The sequence below is a fragment of the Anneissia japonica genome, unplaced genomic scaffold (genome assembly GCF_011630105.1).
Source record: "Anneissia japonica isolate Jap-2015-1 unplaced genomic scaffold, ASM1163010v1 scaffold573_len2283161_cov171, whole genome shotgun sequence".
NCBI lineage: Eukaryota > Metazoa > Echinodermata > Crinoidea > Comatulida > Comatulidae > Anneissia > Anneissia japonica.
This window is the reverse complement of record NW_022719802.1, coordinates 952462-967138: the sequence shown is the minus strand read 5'-3', so window position 1 is coordinate 967138 and position 14677 is coordinate 952462. Positions and strand designations below refer to the sequence as shown.

Below are 14677 nucleotides of genomic sequence, written 5' to 3'. Positions count from 1 at the left end.
TTGCAATAACATACAAATTATTAACTTGTGCATAGAAATTATTGAATTTTAAAAATGTGTACCCTGATTTTTAATCCAAAAAATTATATAAAAATAATAAAACGCTTCCAGTGACTGGAAGTGTTTCTATATATATATCTATATATATTCTATATATATCTTTATTTATAGGACAACATTCGTTGAGAGCTATGCTACACGATGTATTATCATGTCCTTTATTCCAACACTGTATTTAGGCTAACTTTCTTTAAAGATGTATTGCCCCTTGCTAATGTCAAAAAATCATTAAAAAATAAGTTTGAAATAAACTTGCTCATTTTGCAATAACATACAAATTATTAACTTGTGCATAGAAATTATTGAATTTTAAAAATGTGTACCCTGATTTTTAATCCAAAAAATTATATAAAAATAATAAAACGCTTCCAGTGACTGGAAGTGTTTCTATCATTTTTCGCTGTAGACATTTTTTAAAAACACTTTTATGTTCAATTTGATTAACATTTATGTTACTTCAAAATGGGCAAGTTAATTTCAAAAAATATTTTTATGATTTTTTTAATATTTAGCATGGGACAATACATCTTTAACAGGGTTAACGGCTATCTTGATTTATATTATATGTTATTATTTGTTTCCAGCCGTACCTATTTTGTAATCCGGAGTGTATCTAACGTTATTTGAATCTGTTCAACCATGATGCCTCTGTGGTCTAATGGTTATGACGCTCGCCTTAACAGCGAGAGGTCGCAGGTTCGAATCTCGTGGGAAGCATTTTATTACACTATTTATTTATAGGGCAACTTTCGTTGAGAGCCATAGTACACATTGTATTAGCACGCCCTTTATTCGAACACTGTATTTACCTTTCTTTTGTTTATATATATTTTAACAGTGTTTTGAACAGCTATCTTCAGAACGACTATGTGAAAACACAAATATCTAGTAAAGTCGAGATTTTTAATATTCAACAATTTAATGTCTGTTTATAATTTTTGTTTAGGAATTTACTGGGTGTCTAATGCCTTGACTTTTTGTGACGAAGTGCACTTGTATGGGTTTTGGCCATTTAAGTCAAACTCTGTCGGTGAGCCAATACGATATCACTACTACACAGATAAACCACCAACAACGCTTCCTTCAAAATCTCACAGCTTTAGTGATGAATTTTCAGCAATCTTGAAACTTCACAAGAAAGGTGTGTTGCAACTGCACGCTGACAAATGTGACTGATTGAAATAATAATAATAATAATAATAATAATAATAATAGTAGTAGTAGTAGTAGTAGTAGTAGTAGTAGTAGTAACAGGTAAAACCTTACGAAAACAATAACGAATGCGAATAGGCCTACGTCATCTTCATTATTGTCATTTGTGCCTAAAACGTTCTTGAAAATACATATCAGAGCTGAATGTGATCGCCAATTTGTAGAAGGTATGGATGGCCTACGTTGTGACTGATATGCTACTGTAGGCAAGGAGGAATTAGTTTAGTTTAAATTAATTCCTCCATGCTGGGGGGGGGGGGGGGGGGATGGATAGACTAAACATTTGATGACGTAGCCGTATTGGTTATCGTTTTTGTAAGCTTGCGAAACCTCAACAATTTTATAAAGGCCCTCTACAATTACTTATGCACTCACCTTGTTAACTATTTTTGATTGCAAGAATCGTGTGTAAAGATATTTTTGAATTATATGAAAACGGTGAATTTCGATGTGTTCAGCATTATTAGTAGGCCTACGACAAAGAACGACTGAATGAAGTTGCTCTGATATTGTTGGTTATTGCAGTAAATGGTGCATTATTCAACGAAAGACTATTAGTCTCAATTAAAGCATAATGCGATCGAGCTTCCCTTTTTACAAATTGTCTTCGTGATAATTAGTTTCTCATGCAAAATTAAATCCTTTTATAAGCGTTTTACTCTGTTATTATAAATTAAAATCGCACCAAGTTGGCTTAGATTTAAATAATTCTAACGGGGTTTATGGGCGGGTCTTGGTAGCCAACAATTTCTTGTTAATCTATAAGTTACTTCAGCACCACTGGGCCTAAATGATAAACGTTTTTCTGCTGTCCAAGCGCAATTATTATGGTTCCATACAAATGTATGCATAATATTACTTGAGGTATGCGTTCTGGTGTTTCCATGACTACATAGACAAATAATGTATAATCAAACGATCGATTGAGAATAGCTGCCACTCGCCAATGCGTGGCACCTCGTCGTATTTTCTAATTTAAGTGTCTAAACTCAATCGAATTATTGACATACCGTTAAAATATACCCATCATGAAATAACAATAATATCGCTTTCAGTATATTCGAAAGCACACGGCAGATTATAAAATTAATAAGATTACAGTTTATTTAATTTTATTAGTAAGAAAGGCAAATTATATGAAAAATTAGCCGACTATGTTGGCATGGGTTTGGAAAATATAGGCCTAAACCATGCAGTTCAGATTTTTATACTTAGGCCTATATATATTATTATATTCCGTTGTCAGTAAACTTTTCACTGTGTCATTCTGTGTCTTCTTGTACCTATTTGTACGATTAATCTATATGTATAGGCCAAAATGGAAGTAGCCTACGTAAACAGTGAAAAGGTATACGAAGTAACATAATCACCTACTCAATCATTTTAAATGTCTATAATATTTCAAATATACAATATACTGCTACAATCCTATTTCTACTGCTGTTGCTGCGGCTGCTGCTGATGAAAATAAATATGATGATGATTATTTTGATATAGATGGTGATTATGATAAATGTTGGTGGTGGTGATGATAATGATAGTAGTGTTGATGATGACGTTAATAATGTCATTGATGAAGACGTTGATGACGATGATGATGATGATGATGATGATGATGACGTTGATGATGTTGATGGTGATAGTGATTATAATAATTATTATTTAACAGTTCAGGTACAATATAACAACCCCCAAAATATAAAACAATATAGAAATGGCAATAGCATCTAAACACACACCGCAGTAGCTAAAATATGTTAAGTGCACAAAGATAGGCATATTAGTTTCTGTGTGTTTTTATCACCATAAATAAGTAATCAAAATAAAAGGACTGAAATGATATCACAGCACTATTACTAATGATAAAGTTGGAAATATTTGTATAAAAAATGAATGATTAAGCAATAATAATAAGCATTGTAAAAATAATCTAACTTATTCTATTGTAATCAAACGACAGAAAGTATAGAAATAATAATTTAATGTAATGAATTTAAATGAAAGGATTATTGAAGGCTGCATTAAAATTCAGACTCAATTGTGCAAACAAAAATTTAAAACATTTCAAAATGCATTTCTTTTTAAATGAATCTTAACTTGGATCAGAATAGAATCCCATTCGTCAATTTTCTTTTTACAAAGGGAATATTTTGATTTCTTGAAATCTGTTGTATACAGAGTTGGAAAATCTTGCAGACAATAAAAAAGCTCCCAGTGGGAGCGTGTGTCCATGCCCTATATTGCCTTACTGTATTGCGTTTACTAATAAAGTATCCACGTGGGATTCAGTTATCAGTAAATGTGTGATGTAGGACTTTTGTAGGTAGGCCTACTAATGTGACACATGACACATCATGCACCTTCACCGGATTTACCCTTTCCGCCATCTTTAATTACCAGATCATAACATAATGTCTTTGCCCCGAGGGGGCATAGACACAAAAATGTAATTAAACTAATTAGTGTAAAATATTTTGAACAAAAATAAAAAAAAAGGAAAAAAAAACTACGTATCCATGTCTTTGACGTGTAAGTGAGGCCTTTCCAATATCATCAAGGCAATATTAATAATCTGTGGATTTATTTTCTAATTTAATTTTCAATTGTAAGTTAACATCTTCCTTGAATATACGATAATATGGAATTGAATCTTTCATATTTACCAGCTCGTGGCAGACAGGACATATCTTTAAGCTAGAACATTGAAGTTTTTAAACTAAATTTAATTTATCCCTTCATATAATTTAATAATATTGTTGAAACATTATATTAAGTTGTTAGAGTACTTCATAAAAATAGTACCATCATCATCATCATCATCATCATCATCATCATCATCATCATCATCATCATCATCATCATCATCATCATCATCATCATAAGGAAGGCTATTGTGACATAGCGCACTCAACAAGACTTTTTCAATCGGAGCGATATGCATAGACCTATTTATTTTTGCTTTAGATTCCTTCTTAATTCGTCCCTTATAACGTAGTAGCGAATGGGAAAAAGTGCATTTTGAGAAAAACGCATTTAAAGATTTTTGAAAATAGTAATTTTTATTAGCATACCTTCGTTTATATGAAATTGCCTAAATTTCTATATGATTATAGTACATTGCCTCCTAATACTGTGTATAAAATATATGACAATAATAACGATTGGTTAATTAGCAATAATTCATCATTAAACTTATTCGTCACTTCGAAAAAAAAAATTAACGTACAAATTGCAGTAATTTAACATTCGCCACACATTCGCCACACATTCGCCACTTTGTGGGAAAACAAATCAAACCAACTAACATTCGCCACTGGAAATTCAAGCCAATAGGCAGGATTTTTATGTGAAGTGTTGGGTGCGTTTTAGCAAGCAAGGTGAGAACCTTAGGCCACGGGACCTGGGCCATCTTGGAGCAGAGCTCTGGTGGGGGGGGGGGTGCAAATCTCTCCGAAGCGCCGATAAATTTGCATTTTGAGTGGATTTTCCGTACGATTTAAATCGAAATGGTACTGGGTTTGGCACAGGCGTGGCACGAGGGGAGGACGGGGTGGGGGCATGGCCACCCGTCGGGGAGAAAAACCACAATTCGTCGGGGAGGAAAAAAAATGTATTTTCATATTAGTAGACTTTAAAATCGATTAAATAAGCCTTTGAAACCCCTAAATTATCAAAATTTTCGGGGACTTCGCCCCCCTGGACCACTTTAGAAAGAAGTGCTTTGCCTCTCCCCCACCCTGGTCCACTTTAGAAAAAAAATTTAAGCGACGTACGACCACGCCCACTTTGCTCTCGTTGGGGAAATCGGCCCCCTCGTCCGGGCATAATACTAGGGCAAATATAATGTTAGTGTTAACAATTTTTTTTTTTTATATATAATACAGGGAGAAAGAAGAAAAGCAAAAAGATCCGGAGTGGCTCAGAATTGTACAGAAAACTACATAATAATGATAATGGCTAATTATATATTATCATATATTATATTTTACGAGTTTGTATTAAATGCATGTGCGTAAGCTTAAAAACTTCTTAAATATACAAAGTCAGTTGCGTGAGTGTTCGCTGAATAAATGCGTTATAATAACCAATAATACGGAAACAAATCGTTTCATGTTAAATCCTCTTTAATTCAAAAATAAAAATAACAGTATAAAAAATAACAATAATGATTAAAATTATTTAAATTGATTTATGGAAATTAATTAATTTTTTAACGTAATTTAAAACTAGTCAAAAGATTCATTTAAGTTTCTTATTTTAATTAATGTATTTAATAATATAGGTATTGTGTTAACCTATGCCCTATATGAAGAATGAGCTCCTGTAGACCAAACCAGCGCCGTTTCGTTTTAAATCGCATCGTAGGTGCCTACGGGAAATCCACTCACGATGATACGCTCATTTAATTTATGCTTGCACGCAGGCGCGGATCCAGACCATCGCCTAGTTCGCCCAGGCGAAGGACAGGGTGATAAATAAAAATAAAATGTTGACCATTTTTCCAACAATCATACTTATTTTCCTTGATACTTATTTTGAACATTATCATTAGGACATTGTTTAAATCCACACTAGCCTATATCTTACACCTTTACACTGATTGTACTGCAGGACCTATCAGAGTGGTCCCATAATACATTATGGTCTTCCATTTCTATAGCGCATAATTCGGAGTCTTTCAGCTCAGTCCTACTTGTGTCTATTTTGGCATTTACACTGTGTGTTTTTAGCATTGTTTTTAATAACCTATCAGACATTCACATGAACAACAAAACCAATGAAAATATATTTGGCTTAACTATTGTTTTCAGCAACAGTGGCGTATCCAGAATTTAAAGAAGGAGTGGTGGGTGCTGATGAAATGAGGGTCCACACCACGCCAGCGCCACTGTGGTTGGCGGTGACGCGAAAATTTTAGTATTTTATACCTCTGGCTGCCTGGAAATGGAACTTAAACTGCCATTTAGGCCTACTTCTTGTATTTGGGACGAATTGAGTAAAAAAATCTGAATTAATTAAATAGGTACCCGAAAATGACACTTAAATACTTACAATTCTAAAAACTACCATATCCAACTGAGCCCCACCATGGTTGTGGCTCAGGTGAAAAAGTTCGAGACTAGTATAGATGATTGATTAGTACAAAATGTACGGTATCTACCTGAGCCCCACAATGGTTTTGGGGCGCAGGTGAGTAAATTTTAACAATTTGAGATTTTATTGATGCCCGAAAATGGCAATTTGATACTTTTAGATGCCGGAAAATGGCACTTTAATACATAAACACTACGGAAATTACTATATCCACCTAAGCCTTATCATGGATGAGGCTGAGGTGAGAAAATTTTAAGAATAAAACACACTTTTTTCACAGTGTGTATGTCCACACTGTGGACTACTATGTGAATTTCTCTCTGTGTACCTTATGTAGTAACACACCGTGATCACTGTGGCTGACTATTTGAATTCTGTACACTGTGTCTTTCTGTCCAAACACGTCGGCGACAGTGTACATGTACACACGGTGTGACCACAGTGTGCAAAGTGTGTACACACTGTTGACACACTCTGTGGCATTTATATATAAATTTATTTATTTATTTATCAGCCCTCTTGCCAGGATCTTTTCAAAGAGTAGTGGAATTTCATAAAATGTTGCCCACAAAATTTAAAGGGTGGTGCGCTAAATGTTAAAGGCTGGATACATTTAGTACTACTTATGGTATCAGACACAACTCAGCATGACCCGTGTCAAACAATTTAAGTTTCATTTATTCGATACCTTTAATTTAATTTATTAATGCAAATAATATATGTACACTTAAATAACCTGTTCAAATCTCTATCCACATCAACACTTAGTGATACGCATCTTTGGATATTATATATATATATATATATACAAAGATGCTTATCACTAAATGTTGATATGGATAGATATTTGAACAAGTTCTCCCTTGAGTTCAATGCCATTTCAGACGTGTATATGTAGTTGACTATTAAGTGTTAGATAAAGAAAATAGCTCATCATATTAAAAGTACGTAAATTCAATTACTAATAATGTTGTTTTATCAATCATCACGCATGTACGGTACTGAACGCACCAGCGGCGTAGGTAGATGATGATGGGCCCCGGTGCAAGATATAATTGTGAGCCTTCTGATTTGAAGCGTCAATCAAGGCCGTCAGGCCTATGACTTGGGCACCTGGACAGGATACCGCAAACGCCCACAGATTGTATACGAAAAATATATTTCACTAATTGCTTCTTTTTTAAATTTATTTACTAAGCTACATCACCGCACACATACGAGCAAAGGTAACAGAAAAAGAATACAGAAAATGCAGCGAAAGGGAATAGATGAACAGGTTTCAAGCACCTCTACATCCCCCTTCAACAAATTAACGTCACAACGAATAAAAAAGAGATGTGAAAGGTTGCACATTAATAGATACAAAATACTACGTAAAAAGGTATAAAAAAGAGATAATTGAACATTATAAAATATATATTTTTATATTATTACACAGAAAATTATTTAATTATTATTAATATAATTAAACTAATACATACAATAACTTTCAAAAATAGAAATATTTACCCCCACCCCTTCCATCGTATTATGGTGATCCTATATTTTAGGTCATCAAGCTTGGCCACCCAATTTCAATTCATTAATTTTTCCATGAATATTCTGCTATTAAAAATATTTAATATAGTAACAAATAAGAGAGATGTTATTGTTATGAAGAGTTGATTGTACTGTACACTTTTTAATTAAGTAAAGATAAAATGTTGCCTACTAAAACGATGTAACAATATGAAATATTTACATATAGACCTAGTCATGAGAAAATGAACACTATCAACTCACTGTAGGCCTACTCCTTTCAATATTTATCGATTCAGACGGAAGCAACATGCTTATTGAATTTTAAATATTAAGGACCTTCAAATTATCGTAGGATTATGCTTATTAAAAAGCAATATAAAAAAAAAACATTTTCATCGTCATATGGGCCTAGGCCTATTGCAATACACTGAGAAACAAACAGCTGCACGTTGCACGTTTAGTAGGGTAATTATTCAGACTCCGTCGTCAAAAAGCACAATCCAACAATATTTTCATCCTACTAAAATTATAATTAAAGTGTTCTGCAAATTTCCTTAACATTTTTACAGGTTAATGTTTCATTTATTACCTTACCATAATTAACTTCTTCGCGTCATGTGTCGCATAGGCCTCAACAGAATGCCTCCATCTAGGCCTATCCCTGTTAGCTGCTGCAAATCTAGCTGCTCCCCCTATCCCACCATGGTGTCCATCGTCATTTATTTCGTTCTTTTTCCACCATTCGTCTCCATGTTGTTTTTGGTCTTCCTCGTCTTTGCTTTCCTTCCGGTTCCCATGACAATGCAGTGTTGCAGTCATTCCCTTGGTCTCTTGTTTGTTTAATGTTTCATTTCTAGGTAAATGTAATTGTTTACGTACCTACAAGATTGGGTCTACACACTTAAATGTCAAATGAACTCATTAAAATATTTAAGCCTACTATTTCTCGAAAATAGAAGTAAACATCAACACATTATTCTATTGTGAATTTCTATTTTACATTTCTGTGCTAAAAATTGGAAAGAAATGGAACATGTGAATATATACAAGCCATCATAATACAGGCGCGGATCCAGATCTTCGCCAAGTTCGCCCAGGCGAAGGTCAGGGTGAGAAATAAAAATAAAATGTTGATCATTTTTCAAACACATATACTTAATTTCCTTGACACTTATATTGAACATTACCATTAGGACATTGTATTAAATCCACACTAGCCTATATCTTACACTTTTACACTGATTGTACTGTAGACCCTACCAGATAGGTACATTCCCATGTGATTATGGTCTTCCATTTCTATAGCGCATGACAAACGTTACATATTACCACCCACTACTAATTCAGAGACGCTCAGTTCAGTTGTACATGTGTCTATGTTGGCACTGATACTGTGTGTTTTAGCATTGTTTTAAAGTAATAACCTATCACATGACATTTCACATGAACAACTAAACCAATGAAAATATATTTGGCTTAGCTGTTGTTTTCAGCAACAGTGGCGCATGCAGGATTTAAGGAAGGAGGGTGCTGATGAAATGAGAGTCCACGCCGCATCAGCGCCACATGGTTGGCGGTGACGCGAAAATTTCAGTATTTTATACCTCTGGATGCCCGGAAATGGAACTTAAAAATTTACCTTTTAATTCTTTTTATTTTTGACGAAGTGACTAAAAAAAAAAACCATACTCGAAAATGGCACTTAAATACTTACAATTATAAAAACTACTATATCCAACTAAGCCCCACCATGGCTGGGGCTCAGGTGAGAAATGTTTGAGAATTTGAGACTCGTATAGATGCCCAAAAATAGCACTTGAATAGTACAAAATTTACGATACCTACTTGAGCCCCACCATGGTTTTGGGAGGCAGATGAGTAAAATTTAAGAATTTGAGACTTTAGATGCCCGAAAACGGCACTTGAATACTTAAAAGTTATAAAACTACCAATCCATCCACCTCAGCCTATCATGGTAGAGGCTGAGGTAAGACAATTGTAAGAATTTGAGACTTTTAGACGCCGGAAAACGGCACTTTAATACATAAAAACTTCGAAAATTACTATATCAACCTGAGCCCCATCCACCATGGATGAGGCTGAGGTGAGAAAATTTTAAAAATTGGGGACTTTTAGATCATTCCTGATGACGGCATAATTAATGTCGAAATATTGAATCCCGACACGAGGCGTGCATTTCGATGTATTATACTATCTTATCTGAGATTAATCAGTGGACTTTTCGGTTTTTGGGGACTTTTAGATGACAGAAAATGGTACTTTAATACATAAAAACTATAAAAATTACTATATCCAGGCACACTGAGCACCCCACCCCGCATACGCCACTGCAGCAATATTCTTCCTTGTCTCTCTCCCTCACTCCTTCTCTCTCCCCCTCTCACTTAATCACTCACTCACTCATTCATTCATATATTTATTCATTCATTCATTATTCCATTCATTCATTTATTCACCCACTCAATCAATCATTTATTCATTCATCCATTCATTTATTTATTCATTCATCATTCATTTTCATTTTCATTTATTCATTCGATTTTATTTATTTAATCATTCATTCATTTTCAATCATTCATTTTTATTTAATTATTCATTCATATTTTCATTCATTCATTTTATTCATAGATTGCTCTAAGCATTAATTATGGTTATAAAACACATATGTGTTTTCTGATTGAAACTAAAAATAATAATTTTTTGGAAAAGTGGTGGATTTAAGGGGGAGCCCAGCTGGCCTGGTCCCCATTTAAAGTTTTCAAAATAAAAAAAAATAGAGAAAATAGGAAAATTATACAAGGATACAATATTGATAATAATAATAATATTAGTAATATTAAAACTAATAATAATAATAATTATTATTATTATAAAATATGAATATTTTGTATTTATTTTTTTGATATTCAAATGTTAAATCTGAGTGTGCAATAATCATAACTTTTCTCGCCTTAACCCACAACCTGTGGATTGGTCCCTCCCTGGGGCCCCCTCTATTTCAAATTTCTGGATCCGCTACTGAGTGAGTATGTAAATTGTGCCTAGGCGTTGCACTGCTAAGGTAGCATCTGATCTAACACACAAAAAAAAAATCACCTCCCAACATAAATATTTAATTATAAAGAGGTGATGCTAAATTAATTATTCATTCATATTTTCATTCATTCATTTTATTCATAGATTGCTCTAAGCATTAATTATGGTTATAAAACACATATGTGTTTTCTGATTGAAACTAAAAATAATAATTTTTTGGAAAAGTGGTGGATTTAAGGGGGAGCCCAGCTGGCCTGGTCCCCATTTAAAGTTTTCAAAATAAAAAAAAAATAGAGAAAATAGGAAAATTATACAAGGATACAATATTGATAATAATAATAATATTAGTAATATTAAAACTAATAATAATAATAATAATGATAATAATAATAATAATAATAATAATAAAATATGCATATTTTGTATTTATTTTTTTTATATTCAAATGTTAAATCTGAGTGTGCAATAATCATAACTTTTCTCGCCTTAACCCACAACCTGTGGATTGGTCCCTCCCTGGGCCCCCTCTATTTCAAATTTCTGGATCCGCTACTGAGTGGGTATGCAAATTGTGCCTAGGCGTTGCACTGCTAAGGTAACATCTGATCTAACACACACACAAAAAAAAATCACCTCCCAACATAAATATTTAATTATAAAGAGGTGATGCTAAACAAGTATTTTTTTTTTATTTTGCCTAATTTAATTTAGTAATATTGCAACATAGATGGTATATATGTATATATATATATATATTATATTATATTATATTATATTATAATAATAATAGGCCTTATGATGGTTTTCCGCACCCAGGCGTACCTCTCTACTAGCAATTTTCTACACAAATATCTGAGTTAGATTACTTTTCAGTGTAATCCTGCAAATTGAATACTGATCACGCCAATTTCTTCCTCAATGTGAAATATTTATACAGTACGTTGTTTCAAAGTACTTCACATTTTTGCCATTTAATTCAAATTCAAATTCAATTTAAAAATATTTTATTATCCAAAGCGACATCCATTTGGCCATGGTATAATATATCAAACAATGTTCAATGAATAAAATACATATAAAAATAGTTTTAAACAGGGAACAGTGAAATTTGATTTTAAAAATGTTTATACATGAAAAATCATTTTTAAATCAGGGATTTAAAAAATAAGTGTTAAGTTTGTTTTCTTTAATTAAATTATTTAAACAAAACACAAACATTTGTGAAACCATTTAAAATAGAAAAATATTTAAAATCCTCAAACTCTCAGGACTTGTATAATTTATTATTTTTATATCATTATTTATTTATTATTTGTTTATTTTGTTATTATTGCAGATTACATACATATCTTTTATCTCTGGTTTACGTAACTAAATATGTATTTTTTACTAAATTAGGACCTACCATATCTCTGACAGACTGCATTTGAACTATCTAGAAAAATAACCTCAAGACAATGATAAAGTAGCTAGTGGGTCCTAAAAACACACGTCTGTCCACACATTAATAAGATACCCAATGGAATTACAAATAGCTTTGTTGTAATAATAATATTATTATTAGGACTCACATTATCGTTAAAATTTGTTTTATTGAAATGTTTTAGACAATTTCTAGGTCAATATGTAATATGATGGTCTCAGGTCTGCCCCTCATGTCAATCCTTCACTTTATTAAAATGTGTATTTACATCTTAGAAACACATAGTTTTTCATTTTTTGCCTATAAATGTTACGGCTTATAATTGAACTTCAATTTAATTATGGTTGATTGTAATCTCATTTTGTCTATCCCTCGCATGAATTTTGTTTATGGTTCTAGCTATATGAACTATGCAGGGATATTCTAGTGTGGCAAATATTTTGTTGATGTGTTTGGGCTTAGGGGGAGTTTTATAGGGGTCTATTACTTTCATTGAGTCTTGCGAAAGAATGCAATAATTGAAATGTCACTTCTTCTCTACAGAAAATATTGTATGCAAGCAGTTAAACTGGGAGCAAGTTTATGCTTATCAGAACATGTATAAGGTAGGTTTACTGTTTACAGTATATAAATGGTTGAATATCAGAATAATTATGTATTATGCCCTACTGTACAGTTATTTTAATTACTGTATTAAGTTTGTGAATACACATAAAAGATAATAGTGTAGACTATTGTACAATTCACAATCTACATAATAGTAAAAATTATAAGTAATCCAAAAAACCAAATAATAATTCATATATCTCAGCACTTTTACTGCTCCATCTAGAAACCTACATAATTTTAGTTGGAGAATAGCATTTACCCTTGTCATATAATACACATAAGACCGTGGTTAATGCACAAACTCCTCCACTTCCAAGAAGTATGTGTAGTGCAGCTTATTACTAAATAGAGCCATTATAAAGAAAGGATTCTCATGGGTGATTGTATGCATTTTTTACAGCAGCTAACAAATCACCAAATTGGTCTAAGTTTCGCCTATCAATAATACAGAAGTTTAAAATGGTTAAGTTTTTGAGGTAAAAAATAATCTTTAATTTACAGTGGCGATGTTTCTCCAGAAGAAAGTCACTCACATTTTGTTAAAATGTATATAAAGCTGTAATACTTTTTTCTTTCTTTCAGCCTATAGTTTTGAATCCAAGATTTATCATGTCAGATGGATTTAATGTTTGACCTCAACGGTAGACTGTTTAATTTAACTTCTGTGCAATGAGAATCAATATACATTTCAATAACAGACTGTATGTGAAGAGAAGTCTGGAAATCACTCTGGAAATCATTTCTGCTGGCCACCACAAAAAATTAACTAATGATATGTATGCAATTCATTATATACCAGGGAAAATTGAAAAAATGTCCAGTCATTAAAATCTGAGCAATGTTATATTGATGATCACGGATTAATAAATTGTAAAAAGGAAGATTATAGGTCTCGTAAAAGGGATATGTGTTTTAGATTCATATTCCTTAAGGAAAGATAATATTTTAATATTGTATGTAATTCTCCATGTTCATTAAATATAAGATATGTTTTTCTTCAATGCAATATCATCTCTTATCATCATCATTAAGGCTATTTCAACAACTTTTCTGCCTCTCAGTATGTACCGTTGACTAATTTCTGTAATCTGTATAAAATAAAATCCTCAATGTTTGATGCCTAATTTAAGGAATCTTGAGGGGAAAAGGTGTTCGAACTATATAAAAATAATTATTTAATTTCATCAAATAATGTTGGGCCCAATTCTCCTTTGGTTATAATTTCTATTGTAAAAAAAGTTATTGATTTAACTAAAAACTGTTTCCACAATCGACTGTATTCATAAAAATTATGTGTGTAAGGGTTTCAAATATATTTGTATAAACCTTCTTTATAACATTTTTACTTTAATTTTTTGACATTCATCTGTATAATACTATGCACATATAACTGTTACTTTAAAGTTAATTAATATGAATCAAAGGTCTAGATAAATGCATTGTTTGTATAGTTATATATATATATATATATATATATATATATATATATATATATATATATATATTGGTGAAAGTAATGACAATGAAAACAAAAGTCAAGTTGACGTATTTTTGTATTTTTGGAACATAATTTATTAAACACGAATATTTCGTCCACTCCTGTGGACTTCATCAGTGTGAAATTATGTTCCAAAAATACATCAACTTGACTTTTGTTTTCATTGTCATCACTTTCACCAATATATTTGTTATGGAACAACG

At 32.2% G+C, this 14677-nt stretch overlaps 1 protein-coding gene and 1 non-coding gene across 2 annotated transcripts in view; both read left to right on the top strand.

The window, feature by feature from the left end:
* LOC117111068 (alpha-N-acetylneuraminide alpha-2,8-sialyltransferase-like) overlaps positions 1-1485 on the top strand; it is an 8811-nt gene extending 7326 nt beyond the window's left edge. The window contains exon 5 of the mRNA XM_033253956.1: positions 1007-1485. Coding sequence (XP_033109847.1) covers positions 1007-1236 — 230 coding nt within the window. The 3' untranslated portion in view covers positions 1237-1485. The remainder of the gene's footprint in view (positions 1-1006) is intronic.
* On the top strand, positions 705-777 carry Trnal-uaa. Its single transcript has one exon. It is a non-coding gene; the product is annotated as a tRNA-Leu (tRNA).
* Positions 1486-14677: the final 13192 nt, after the last annotated feature.